Source organism: Dendroctonus ponderosae, unplaced genomic scaffold (genome assembly GCF_020466585.1).
Source record: "Dendroctonus ponderosae isolate FM_Combo_2020 unplaced genomic scaffold, Dpon_F_20191213v2 Dpon_F_20191213_3, whole genome shotgun sequence".
Taxonomy (NCBI): Eukaryota; Metazoa; Arthropoda; class Insecta; order Coleoptera; family Curculionidae; genus Dendroctonus; species Dendroctonus ponderosae.
Window position 1 is genome coordinate 10,569,315 of NW_026018508.1, and position 13,129 is coordinate 10,582,443.

Here is a 13,129-nt window from a genome sequence, read left to right on the forward strand (position 1 = left end):
TTTTAATATACGTTTCTGAAACGAAAAATTGTTTAGCGGGAGGTCTGATTGGCTATTCCAACCGTTTCTGAGATCTAAGCCTTAATAACTTCGAAGACGAATCTTTTTGCTCCCTTTTCATTAAATGTTAAGAATTTCTGATAAAACCAAACCATAAAAAAACACGTTTGATAATGTTTTTTAAGAACAAAGCTTCAAAGCACGCAAACCGCTAAGATAATCTCGACGCCGACTTAATAAGTTGCTCAAGAAAATTTGCTCGATTTATGTCAGCTTTCATAATATCAAGCACAAATACCGTTTTTCCAAATAAGTCAGATACGAAAATTCATAAAAAGTGTTCAAAATTAAAACCAGACATCCCAGATTTCCCACCATATATAATATAATACATATAATATATGACAAAAATCATCGTTTAAGCACAGTCCTTGTTATAATCAGTACAATCGCAATGATTTACTTCTCGTTTTAAATCGCAAAGATCATCTCGCTCTGTAGTGCATCTCCTACTGTCATCAAACCGGACAAGTTTCTTTTTAGCTTTGCATGATCCTGCAGGAACATCCGGAGGACTAACCATTATGGGTCCCTGCTTTTCCTCCTCCTTTTCGCACTTATGTGGATCTTCCACTGGCGGATCAGTGCACTCGATTGGGTACCTTTGATCGCAAACTTCCTTCTGTTTTTTAAGCACTCCTGCATAGTATTTTGCGACCACCTCCTCAGGCGTGTCAATGTGCTTTGGTGTGTACGAAGTGTATTTCGCTGGGCAAAGTGAAAATTTACATGCCTAGTAAATAGTTACATCCGGAGGTTCTTACCTTCAATATCCTCTGTGCAGCTAAGGTCCTTTTCTTTGCCCGTATACACAGGATAAGCGCAGTCTTTTTCGACTGGGAGAATGCCATGTGGGGGGACTTGATATGTGTGCTTAATTGAGTCTTCGTACTCTTGCAGCATTTTTCTGCTCTTAGCTTTGTCTGCTTCGGCATCAGTTGCGCTTGAATCAACTTGAAACTTTTTCAGACATTTGTCCAAATCGGATTCCTTTTGGCCTTTAACATGGATATTTAAATAGCAGAACGGCGGTTTGAAATAAACTAGCTAATAACTACCAATAGTTTCATCAAAGTTCTTTTTGGCATCCAAATTATCCTTAACTGCATCGTCGATGTCGTCCTTCAAATATCCCTGACTGAACATCCAGTTCCTCATGGTTTCAATCACCTCGCAAGAAAATTTGCTGGAATTCTCCTGCATATATCGATACACATATAAATCAGCTCCAGTAATTATAAATCTAGAAAGCAATTTTTGGATGGAAATTATTAGTTTATGGACAATAAACTCACCTTTGTCCGAATACAATTATATTGGCCCCAATATAGAAATCTTCTGGTGTATAAAGCTCAGGATTTAAAGGATCTGATCCGGGCTTAACTAGCAAGGTGCTTCTCAGATACTTTCCCCCAAGTATCCCCGAATTTTTAATTGGGGGTTCTTGTATTCTACACGTACCATCAGATAAAGAGTAGAACAATATGAATCGTCGAACCGTGTCTTCAGGGTGAACTGCATCCATTTTCATTTCGTAACTACAATATTTAATGTTTATAAAGAAAACTGATCCCCATTAGCATCTAAAATATTCGCCCCGAAAATCCCTGTAAATTAATCCTACCGTAAATGCTTATTCGCATTGGCGATTTGTCTCATGACATCTTTTCTTGGTGGTTTTGGTAAGAAGGTCAATGTGTTCTGTAAGGAGTCTTCTAAACTCCCTAATCCGTCATGAGGAGGCACTTGAGGAGGTGGCTTTGGTTTCTCGGAATCATCAATTTGCATAGGGGGCTTTTGTTCAATGCACAATGCGTTCCTAAAAACGTGTTGTTGAGAAATAAATGGAAAGAAAGCGAACTTTTTAAAAATATTTATGGCTACCATTATTTACCAGAAGGATGATTGCAAAGAGCAGAAATTACTTTCAAAGAACAAATATTGTCATTTACCTGAAATAGTCTCTAGTGAACTTATCACAATCGTATAGTAGCATATCACGGCCCAGCACAAAAATAGTGTTGCCTACTAAAAAATCCTTTGGCTGATAGTATTCTGTAACTTCATTATCGGTTTTTTCCAAATAAATTGCCGCATATGTTGTGGGTGTATCAGTATAAATCTGGAAGGCAAAAATTTTGGAAATTTTGGAAAAAACAGCGACAATTTTGCCTTTGCACTCACTTTGGGCAACTTAATTTTTCGTAGTAGTACGGGGTAAGGATCTCTGCCGCTATTTTCCTCGTGGACATTTTTTACCGCCACCGTGTCATCGGATAGGAAAAACAGAATTTCGAACTTCATTAGATCGCCGTATTCGTTTTCCCGATCATCCCAAGCCGCTTTAAATCTGTCGAATGTTGGCAAATAAATTTCTTCAAATAATCAACTGTTTCAGAAAAAAAATCACCTAAGGACTTTTCCGTCGTATTCCAAGAATCTTCTAAACTTATCATCTGCAGGGGGAGTTTTGGTGATTTTTGGTATTACTTGTAATTGTCTATTGAAGGTGTATGGATCATAAGGCATTTCTTCAGGATCGCCCATGTCCAGTCCTTGGCTAGCCATATATTCCTATTTTTTTAATATTAAGTTCAATTTTTTATCATAGAGTTTTAATTTTAATCTTGTTTACTGTGAGTTATTTGAAAAAATTGCTGCAAATACGGGGGTCTTTTATGAAACATATCTGTGGAATAATAGTATCTAGGAATAGAAATAGAGGTTCTAATCTAACTGATTAGAACCGTAAACGCGACAAGAAAAACATTTAAAATTTAGCGTCCTCAAAGTTTAAAAGCCTCTACATCTCAAAAACGGTTCATCGGGGTACCTTTTTGGTAGCCCGTCTCAAGAACTGTTTTTGTTACATTGCGCTTGAATAAATACTGGGATAAATGGTTTAAAAATCTGTAAAATATGATAAAAACAAGTTATTGTATTCTTATCTTTCCTGGGTCTCAGTCAAAGTGTGAAGTAAAAATTTTCAATATCGTTTATTTCATTACGTTTCGGCTAGACAACAGCGCCATCATCAGATTTATATCGTGATTGGTAAATATTAACGTTCTTTTAGGTCTTTGACTTCTTGAAACCTTAAATTTCTTTAACTGTCTAAAAGACATAAGGATAATAAGAATATGTTAACAAGTACGCGCAGTCAGAAAAATAAATCAGGATAAAAACATGGCAAAGGATATCCTTTGCAAATTGTGCTCGGGGAAAACAATTATTACTTAATACTATAAATTTATCATTAAAAATGCGTTTTGAAAGTTCAAATCGATCTCATTGAATTAAAAAATCGACAATTAGAGCTTCGAAATTGGGAACATCTGAAAAACTCTAACAATGATTTAGACGATATTTCCAAACGTAGGTAGTGGAGGCATTCGATGGGCGTTTTTTTACACCTTGTTATATGTATAATGGTGTAATTAATGAAATGTTTAAGGACTTGCCCTTGTAAATAAGTCGCAATCTACAGTGTGATAAACGGTGCCGTAAAAAGCTAAATCTTTCCCAACTTGAAAGTCTTTCCAGTGCCAGTAGCTTCCGTCTTCATACTTGGGTATTTTCGATCGACGCACCAGTTTTCCTTGCAAAAGCCCGCTGTTCTAAAAAATAAAAAGACGTAAATTCCGCCGGAAAATGTACTGGTCAGAGATGGTCTTACTGGAACTCTGGGCTCAATAACAGAAATCGTATCGTCTTCCAGAAAATAATAGATATTTACCGGGCGGACTCGGTAAAACTCCAAAGGCGATTCCACCACCGATTGTTTGAAAAACGCCTTAAATGTTAAGCATTTTTGATCGTATAGAGCAAAATGGGGCGTAAACTGTGGTAGCGGTTTGGCTTTACACCGTCCGTAGGTGAGTGAGGGATCATATCGAATGGGATCCTCCTTACCGATATGCTTAACCGAGTTGCTGGTTAATTCTCTTCCTCCAATTCCGCTGTAATGCAATTTGCTCTGTTTGTAGCCGTTGCATATGTTGAAAGTCTGTGATCGATGAAACTTGGAAAGCTACAAAAAATCGGTTGAAACCAAAATAGTGCCAAGTTTTCGGTTATTACTGTGGGGTCAGTGAATGTAAATCCGGGCAGTTTAGGAAGGCCAGCCATTGTTCAAGTACATAAAAGTGTAGACAGTTAGATACTAAATGATAAATTGACAAAACTATCGCAAATAACATGCGTTGTCAAGTAAAAGAAAACTTGGAACGACGCCTGTCTCTATGGTGAAACTCCTCTATTAAGCCGCTCTGCATTGCACTATTTAAAAAACGTATAGAGAGAGTTTCAAGTTTCTAAAGCGCAAATTCAGATTCAATCAGATCAAGCATAGGCGCACGTTCCTAATGGGCAACTAGAAAAAAATATTTTAATGATCTTATAGCTGAGTGAAAATTGCTTGCAAAATGAGAAGCTTTGCGCCATCAACCAGCTAATCAAATTGCTCTTTAAATCTCCTAAAAACATTTTAGTTATGAAGTAAACTGATTAGTTCAAAAACAAGCTGAACTTTTAAAGTTATTAATTTTGTCGTTATATTAAAGCGGGTGTAAATTAAACTAATTTTTTAATGCAACTCTGAGCGAGCGCAAAAACCAAATTAAGTTTTAGTCTTCATTTTCAAAAAAACCATCATTCAGTTCGTTCGTTTTCCTTTTATTTAGCCCAATTTTTGCGTTTATATAAAATTTTATATATCATAATGGAAATGATTAAACAGCGACAACAGCAGGTCCGTGTTAACACGTTTATAATCTGAATATTAATTTAAAAAACTGGTTAAAATCAATGAAACCTTAATATAAAGGTTATATAAAAACGCAATGGCCAAAGCATGGCCAAGCCAGATGTTCCTTAAAGTGACCTAAAATTATCTTAGTTTTAGATCTAATGGTTGATTTACGAACTAAAGTTGATCACCGAAATATCTTTTTAATTTTTATAATTAATTTTAATTTTAAAATCTTTTTGGCAACACTGCTGCCTGTCAGAACAGATAAGAGATATATATAAGAAAGACAGGGCGTTTATTTTCATGTGCACAAAATATCCCCACTCGGGGTATGTTCTGTGCATGTGTTTACGTGAGTACCATCGGGGAATGTTTGTATTGCCGATTGCCTAAGATCGCGTGGTAAAAATTTGTAAAAAAAGTAGTTTGAATTAGTTTCAAAGAGTCTGAAGTGTAATCTGATTTGCACACTTGCTGTTAATAACAATTTACGTAACCGGTGACGGTAGAAGTTAATATCGACTATATATAACACTATGTAGATTACTACCTTTTTTACTAACACTTTTAAATACTATGTAAATACAAATATAAATAATTTTTCATAATTATAATGGGTAGAAGATAAATTCCGTTGTGACTGGAAAGAAATATATACATACTCACGTACCTCCAGTAAGACAATATTTTATGAAAATATCTATTTTATAAATATAATTTTATAAACGGCATTATTAAACAAAATAAAATTATATAAAATAATCAACAGCAGCAACATTGCAAGTATACTTATAGTTCCAGTGGCAACGTGGCATTGTTTGCGGCTAACTTCACGCCTTCGCTTGATTGCTCCATTTAGGCGACGTTATAAAAAGCGGCTACCTTTCTGTCTTCTATCAGTTTTGTTCGTGATTTGCTCAAGTTCTTTCTGTTGTTAGGACTCAAAAGTTTGGTTACGTTTGCAACCTTTTGTTTATCAAAATAATTGTGCTTTTGGTTTTGTAAATTAAATCAGTTGCATCATGGCCCAAGAAGACAAACTGGACTGGATTTATAAAGGTGCTAACAGTTTAGTGAATCGCGAAGATTATTTGCTTGGACGTAAAATTGATAAAACGTTGGAGCAGCTCAATGAAGAAGAAAAAGTGAAGAAAGTAGTGTTGCCCGTCCCGAAAAACCATGTGGAGCACGAATGCATTCCACCGTCGATCAGGGACTTTAACAAAATCGTGCAGTCCGAGCAGGTTGATCTATCAGCAAAGCTCCAAGAAGATCCTTTAGTGGCCATCAAGAAAAGGGAGGAAGAAGTTCGCAGACAGTTCCTGCAAAATCCCGTACAGTTGAGGAAACTGCAAGAAGCCCTGCATATGAAGGAGATGGAGAAGAAATCGAAGAAGCATCACAAAGAAAGCATGCAGAGCAAGAAATTCAAACAAGAGTTTATTAACAAGTTCAGCCCCTTTGAAATGCGAACTCCAGTAAAACAATCAAAACAGGACAAAAAGCACGCATTGGATACTATTTTAATGCACAAATTCAATGCGTTTAAAAGCAAATTAACAGAAGAAGACCTACAGGAGGTATTAAATGGCAAAGCGAGTTCCAGTAGTGATGAGGACACGGAGAAGAAGCGCAAGCCAACGAAAAGAAGTCGCTCAAGGGAGGTTAAAGCCACTTCCAGTAGTGATGAGGACAAGTACAAGAAACGCAATCCAAAAAAGCGAACTCGCTCAAAGGGGTATGAAACCTTGAAAGGCAACGCCAGTTCCAGTAGTGATGAGGACAGGAACAAGAAGCGCAAGCTGAAAAATAGATTTCGCTCAGAGAAAGACGAGGATAAACCAAAAGAAAGGAATTCACATCGAAGCAGGGACGCAAGTTACAGTAGATCCAGATATGAATCTAAAGATAGGCGCAGTCATCGAAGCCCCAACAGAAAGCCCCTCGAAGACCCAGACGCTGAGCTCGATAAAAAAATTATGGCACAATTAAAATTGCTGCGAAATCAAACAGAAGCAAAACCTAAAGCAATGTTGCCTGCCAAGCCGTCACATTTAAGAAGTGATTCTTCTAGTTCAGAAGACGAATCATCTAGTGATAGTGATAGTGACAGCAGCTCAGAAGCAGAGAGACCAAAAACGTTTGGTTTAGTTACTTCTGATGGAAAGAAACTAGCGTTCAAGAACAAGGGCAAACCGATTACCACCGATAAGCGACCAGTGAAGAAGGTTACAGAAGCTGCAAAGCCTGAAAAAAAAGGCGTTAAAAAACTGAGTGAGAAGGAGAAGGAGAAAATGAGGCAGGAAATGATGCAAAACGCGAAAGTTCGGGACAAGGAGCGAGAGGAGCATCTCAGAAAGTACAGGGAAGCCGCTAAACAAGAAGATGAATCAGTGACCAAGAAATATGATGCTGATTTAATACACACGCAGTTATTAAAAAGTGCTAAACACACTTCAGTGGAGGACAGGATCAAGTCGAAATTAAACACCATTCAAAGATCATCGAGACATATGGAGCAAAACTTCTCAAAAAGACTGTAATTGATTTTTTTACTAGTGTGTAGATGTAAGAGTGCTCTCACTACTGTTCTAGTGAAGCTTAAAGATCATTTATTAAAAAACTAGTTCTTTTTAAGTAAATCTTTCTTTGAGCTCGAGATTTTTACTGTATGCTCGTTGTTTAACTATGATTAACTTGCAATTGGCAAATGTATAAATATATCTAATTTTGATTGCTTGTTTTGTATAGCTGTATTTTCTTTCTGTATAAAGTTTTGTAATTACTGAGTCTTTAGATAAACTTTTTATATTTATTTATCTAGTTACCAGGGCTCTTATAACTAGTTATATATATAACTAAAAAGACTGTAACTGATTTTTTTACTAGTGTGTAGATATTTTATACATGCAAGAATACTCTCAGTACTGTTCTAGTGAGGCTTAAAGACAATTTATTAAAAAACTTGGTTCATTTAAGTAAATCTTTGTTTGGACTTTTCGAGATTTTTACTGTATGCTCGTTGTTTAGCTATGGTTAACTTGCAATTGGCAAATGTATAAATATTTCTAATTTTTATTGTTTGTTTTCGACAACTGTATTTTCTTTCTGTATAAAGTTTTGTAATAGAGACTTAGATAAACTTTTTATATTTATTTATCCAGTTCCCAGTGCTCTTATAACTAGTTTTGCAAAAACTATTTTTGTTAGTGAACAAGGGTAAGTATAAGAGGCAATATAATAATTGGTAAATACAAGAGGAATTACAATAAAAAGACAAATTTAATACGCTGTGCAGGGTTATTTTTAATTTTGATGAAACAGTAATTTTTTTCCGTGAATAGTTTGGAATGAGTACATATTTATCGTTCTTAATTATTTACTTTAACTTAATTATTTTACGTAAAAGAAAAACATTTCAACGGTAACTTTTATCAAGCATTAAATTGAACTAAACTAAGTGCTTCCGGAAATTATTTAGTCACTCTTCTGCATGCTCAGGTTCATTCGATTCATCAGGAGCCATACTTAAAACACTCAGCTCTGGGGATGCAATGGGCTCGATTTCTTCGGAAACTAAGAAAAATTCAATTTTTTATGGATATTTTATGTAGTTTTCAAACTCACCACTGTTTTCCTGGAAATCTGCATACTGTTTGTCGTTTCGTTGTTCAGGATACATGGGAAAATCGGTTGTGAATAAAGCCGGCACTATTTGCAGATAATGAGGAGTTAGAGACAGTTGACTGGGTCTATTAGATGATTGATCCATAAAGGATGCCACGTCGCTGGATCGTCTTCTAATAAAAGTTTGCATTAAGAAACTCAGAAGCGCTGAGTAGTAATTCACTAACTTTCTTTTATTTATTCGGGCTATGATGGTTCGGAGTCCCAAAATGAGTATCACCAAAAGCACAACAACCACACAAATCACGATCAACCGATAGGTGTATATATGGATCACATTTGGAACGTTGTAGAGCTCCAAACCGATTTCCATGATGTAGCTTTCAGCGTAATTATTCCACATGTATCGTAAGTTTTCCTTATCCAGCTGATACCCGGCCCAAAGCTCGCTCGCATTTTCCTTTTTGATTATCGGAAGAGCGAATGTTAAAAGGATACAATTATCGAAGTTTTCCCAATAGATCGGGCAGGACTCCAACAGATCAATTTTTACATTATTTGTTCTAGAAAACGTAACTGTATTTTTCTACGTTATTCATTTACACACCAAGTATGGGGATATAAGAAACCATGCATGATGCAAACTTGCGGTTTCGAATATTCGCACACCTACTGGCCCTAATTGGTTTTTCAACTCTGAGAATACGCACGTTATCGATTCGTTAAGTGGACAATTCTGATCTCTGCAGTACTCAGTTCCCATGCTCACTATGGCTTGTTTTAGTGAGAGTATTTGAGTGAATTTGTAGTCCGCAGCAGCTCTTCCATACAAATAAACTGTTAGATTGGCGTGTTCATCAGGAGCGGCTGTTGGCATTGCTGGGGTGGTAGTAGTTGGTAATGGTTCGGGGGTAGTGGTAATCGCTTCTCCTGAAACCATGTTATAATTATAACAATCCGTCATTGACTATTCTTTTAAGTTGCTTATAGTAGTTATATGCTTCTAGTTGCTCGCCGTTTTAATCCTCGTTTTCTTGACTTAATGGTGAAGTCCAAAAATCAAAATCTTTCTTTATCCTTCTGTCCTGATTTGAACAAGAAGTGCAATGTGCGATAAGATGCGAATCAGGGCTAAGCATATACATAATATGTCTTGCCAGAGTCTCTGATTTACTTACCTACACGAATGAATTTTATTTCAAAAGTGTTGATTTCATTAGTAGCTCCAATAAAATCAGCTCGGATTTCGCTGTAATTGAACAGATAGCATGGCTGGTCATTCACTGTATAAGTGAACATAAGGGCCGCATCGCTAATCTCGTCTTCTTTTGCTAAAATATTCGGTAATTTAGTAAATATGTTAATTCAGATTTATCAGGTGTTCTCCAGCCGTTGCAAGCCAATCATTAGTTAGTTTTGTCAGCTATATTTCCACTGATTAAAAAGCTGAAACAATCTAAAGCCGAAAACAAAATTAATTATTGCATTAGCGGCCGCGAAATTTCTACCACTTCATATTGGTAAACGATGAAGAGGAGGCAAAGGATTGAAAAATTAATCTTCATGAGTTGAAGATCCTTCATAAGAACGCTACCAAAACTAGATCGAAGGAAACGTTAACTTGTGGTTCTTACAGCTTTGAATCGTAATATAATCGCCATTTTCTCCATCCAAGTTCAGTACCGTTACATTGACTTGTATTTGATACCCATTTTCAGCTCCAACTATTATTGAAGGATAATCATTCGCGGTCCAAGTGAATGTGGGAGAATCGTCGGTCAGGTTTACTGTTATCGGAAAGTCATCACCTTGACTGAAAGCTGCAAAATGCGGTAAAATCAATTTACTTGTACAAAATTACCCATTTCCCTATGAGCTTACCAAACGCAAAATATAAACAGATTCCAAAAATTCGCACAAGCTCAAACATTTTGGAACATTGCTCCACCACTCAATTTTTAAAAGCTATCCTTTGCAAAACTACGAGTTTTTGTCACATCAATCATTGCCTGTTTCTGTTTGATATTATCACGTTTATCAAGACTCTCCTCATATTGTTTAGATAAAAGAAAAAATATTCATGTCATCCTTAAATCTGATATCTTAATCTATGGGTAATTTTATCAAGCAGATGACTATTATGGTTTCAATTGCATTAACAAAAGCCAGCGATATGTGACCGATTTTTACGGATTTGCATCCGTTACCAAACGCAATAAATATTTAAATCTGTGATTTATCTATCTGTATATATAAAATTCTCGTGTCATAGTTTTAGTTACCATACTCCTCCGAAACGGCTTAACCAATTTTGATGAAATTTTGTATGTATATTCAGTAGGTCTGAGAATAGGTTGTTATCTATTTTTTATACCCCTAAGTGATATGGGTGCTGCCATAAACCCCTATCTTTTAATAGCTATATTAGTATTTCAATAAATTTAAAATAAAATTTAAAAAAAATCTCAAGTGTGCAAACCGCCCACTCGAGATGAAAAAAAACCCTTATTTATATGGCAATACAACGTTTGCCGGGTCAGCTAGTGTAAATTTAGATTTAAATTCCCACTAAATTGGAAGAGATTTGATTCAAGAGCTATTTGAACCTCTTCATACCTTGTCTGTGTTTTCGAAAAGTATCAAAGTAATAAGAAATTTTCATATCGAATCAATAATCAATTAACCGATTGCAATATATTAATTATGCAAATAACCGGTTTGATACCATATAAAAAATCTCAAAAACCCACAATTTTGGGTAAAACCAGAACTGGCAAAGCAAGTGAAAAAGTATGTGAAAGCAAGTGAAAAACGGTGGAAGAATAGGAAAATCAGTTTCAATCCAAAACGAATAAAAAAAAAAGATTCAGGTAGTGTTTAAGTGCGAGCTGTAGATAGATCCTCATTTACATTCGTTTATATGTTTTATTGATTCTAATATATGTTTTTGTTATTCCTCGAAATTTCTCTCTTTCTCGTTTATCAGTCTCTGCTATTGGGTATTTTTAATATTATAGAAAATATAAAAACTATATAAAATCGGTACTGTTGGTGAAATAGTGTCATCTTCGTCACATGACGAGGATGAAACACTTGGCAACGCCGGTACGGTTTGCGCGATCTAGACACATGACAGCTTTCAGTGAATTCTGTCAGTTCCGCCATCATTCATCATCTATGAACGCCGATTATATTCGAAGAAAAACACTTGCGGCTTTTACTTCTACAATTTGCTAATAATTACTAAAGTGCATCTTCCCCCATAAAACTCCGTGCGTAATTTCAATATATTTGAAAGTGATTGTTTGGTTTGAGCCCATCGCCTGACCGTAAGTATTCAAGTTGTGTCTAAGGCTGTCAACAAAGTTGTGTTGGATAAAAAGGGCATAGCTTTTTTCATTTGTGTGTGTACAATTTTATTCGGATGTTGATAGCGATTTGAGCCTAATGCTTGCATGTACATAGCAGAGGTTTTACCATAGTGTTTAGACTTAAATAGTTTTTTATTTGACTGCCTTTAAAACAGGCATGGTCGTATGAAGCTTACGGCACTAAAACCAGCGTATTGGCTATGCATCGTTTGTGAAATAATAATAATGGTTCTATAGCCTAGCTTCGAATTATACTGATTGATTCGGCAATTATTACAACAGCATAACTTTTTATTAGTTAAAACACTTCATAGTGCACTCAAGCGTTCAAAGCCGACTCATTCTACTTCGTTTTTTCTAACTCTAATAATCTTTTTTATCCTGATCTTGATCTGAGTAGGTCTCCTACAGCAAACTTTTAAATACTTTGGACCGAGAACGATTGCTCTGGACATGTATTAACAATAACAGAGCAATTTGGTCAAATACTTGAAAAAAGTTAGGATTAGGAATGATAAGGTCGTCATCATTAGATAAAATGTAATATTTTATAAACATTTGGCGAAAACCGACAATATTGTTTTTTATTATTATAAATAAAATACAGTTCCGGATATAACGAACTTGGAAAATGAACTAAAACTGTTTCGTTATATCCGGAGTTCGCTATGAGCGAATAATAATACAAAAACACGTGGTGTATTTTATTTCGTTATTTTTACATAGAATAGTAGAAGTTAGTAGGTATGACTAAAAGGAACACAAAAAGATAAACAAAATTCAATTTGAAATCTACTTCATAAAGTCTGTAATTTTTGTTTGTACATTTCTGCTGCAAAAATAGATGTTATTTATGTAGTTTCCAAGATCACAAAAGGACTCCCAGATATGATTAGGAACTTGGCGTGATTGTAGAAAATTCCGAGTTTTTTGTCATTTCAGAAATGGTTGGAACAGCATTAGTGCCTACAGTAGAATACGTTTCACCTAAATCGTCATCTTTCTCATTATCGCTTAAAGCTGTAGATGAGGTTACGGAGTCTATAATTTGCTCATCGGTCAACATTTATCTTGTATGCCATTATCAATGCTCACATATTCGAAGAAATTTAAATCACTCAAGTTGGTTTTAACTTGTTCTTCGACAACATTGGGACATCTTCGTCTGTGTCATACTCGTAGTAGGAGTCTTTATACTTTTCGAACCATTCGTTAAGTGGAATTTTATCGTCTGGTTCATAATCAGTTTCTTTTCTTACAAATCCCCCATGCTTAAAGCAATTTGCAATGGTTTTTCGGCTAACTTTTTGCCAAGCTCTAT

General features: G+C 35.6%; 4 protein-coding genes across 6 annotated transcripts in view; 2 read left to right on the forward strand and 2 right to left on the reverse strand.

Moving 5' to 3' along the window:
- Positions 1-362: 362 nt before the first annotated feature.
- LOC109535728 (EF-hand domain-containing protein 1) lies at positions 363-4,284 on the reverse strand. Its single transcript, XM_019901675.2, has 11 exons — positions 4,141-4,284; positions 3,737-4,090; positions 3,522-3,677; positions 2,471-2,634; positions 2,245-2,410; positions 2,013-2,182; positions 1,685-1,879; positions 1,356-1,598; positions 1,119-1,303; positions 825-1,058; positions 363-768 (listed from the first exon to the last, which is right to left on the reverse strand). Exons 1-11 carry the CDS (start codon positions 4,186-4,188, stop codon positions 419-421), a joined length of 2,265 nt encoding a protein of 754 aa, XP_019757234.1. The 5' UTR covers positions 4,189-4,284; the 3' UTR covers positions 363-418.
- Positions 4,285-5,652: 1,368 nt separating this feature from the next.
- On the forward strand, positions 5,653-7,952 carry LOC109535730 (pre-mRNA-splicing factor CWC25 homolog). The gene has a single exon (XM_019901678.2). The coding sequence runs from the start codon at positions 5,833-5,835 to the stop codon at positions 7,351-7,353; it is 1,521 nt and encodes a 506-aa protein (XP_019757237.1). The 5' UTR covers positions 5,653-5,832; the 3' UTR covers positions 7,354-7,952.
- Positions 7,953-8,091: 139 nt separating this feature from the next.
- On the reverse strand, positions 8,092-10,496 carry LOC109535731. 2 transcript variants are annotated; one of them, XM_019901680.2, is made up of 7 exons: positions 10,319-10,496; positions 10,072-10,257; positions 9,616-9,768; positions 9,148-9,367; positions 8,665-9,000; positions 8,441-8,610; positions 8,092-8,386 (listed from the first exon to the last, which is right to left on the reverse strand). In XM_019901680.2, exons 1-7 carry the CDS (start codon positions 10,365-10,367, stop codon positions 8,292-8,294), a joined length of 1,209 nt encoding a protein of 402 aa, XP_019757239.1. In that variant the 5' UTR covers positions 10,368-10,496; the 3' UTR covers positions 8,092-8,291. The 2 variants fall into 2 exon arrangements, with proteins under 2 accessions (XP_019757239.1, XP_019757238.1); XM_019901679.2 differs by having other exon boundaries at positions 8,438-8,610.
- A 1,080-nt stretch (positions 10,497-11,576) lies between these two features.
- Positions 11,577-13,129, forward strand: part of LOC109535739 (apoptotic chromatin condensation inducer in the nucleus) — a 6,790-nt gene continuing 5,237 nt past the window's right edge. For both annotated transcript variants that reach the window (XM_019901693.2, XM_019901692.2), the window contains exon 1: positions 11,577-11,766. The gene's annotated coding sequence lies outside the window, so the exon portion shown is untranslated. The remainder of the gene's footprint in view (positions 11,767-13,129) is intronic.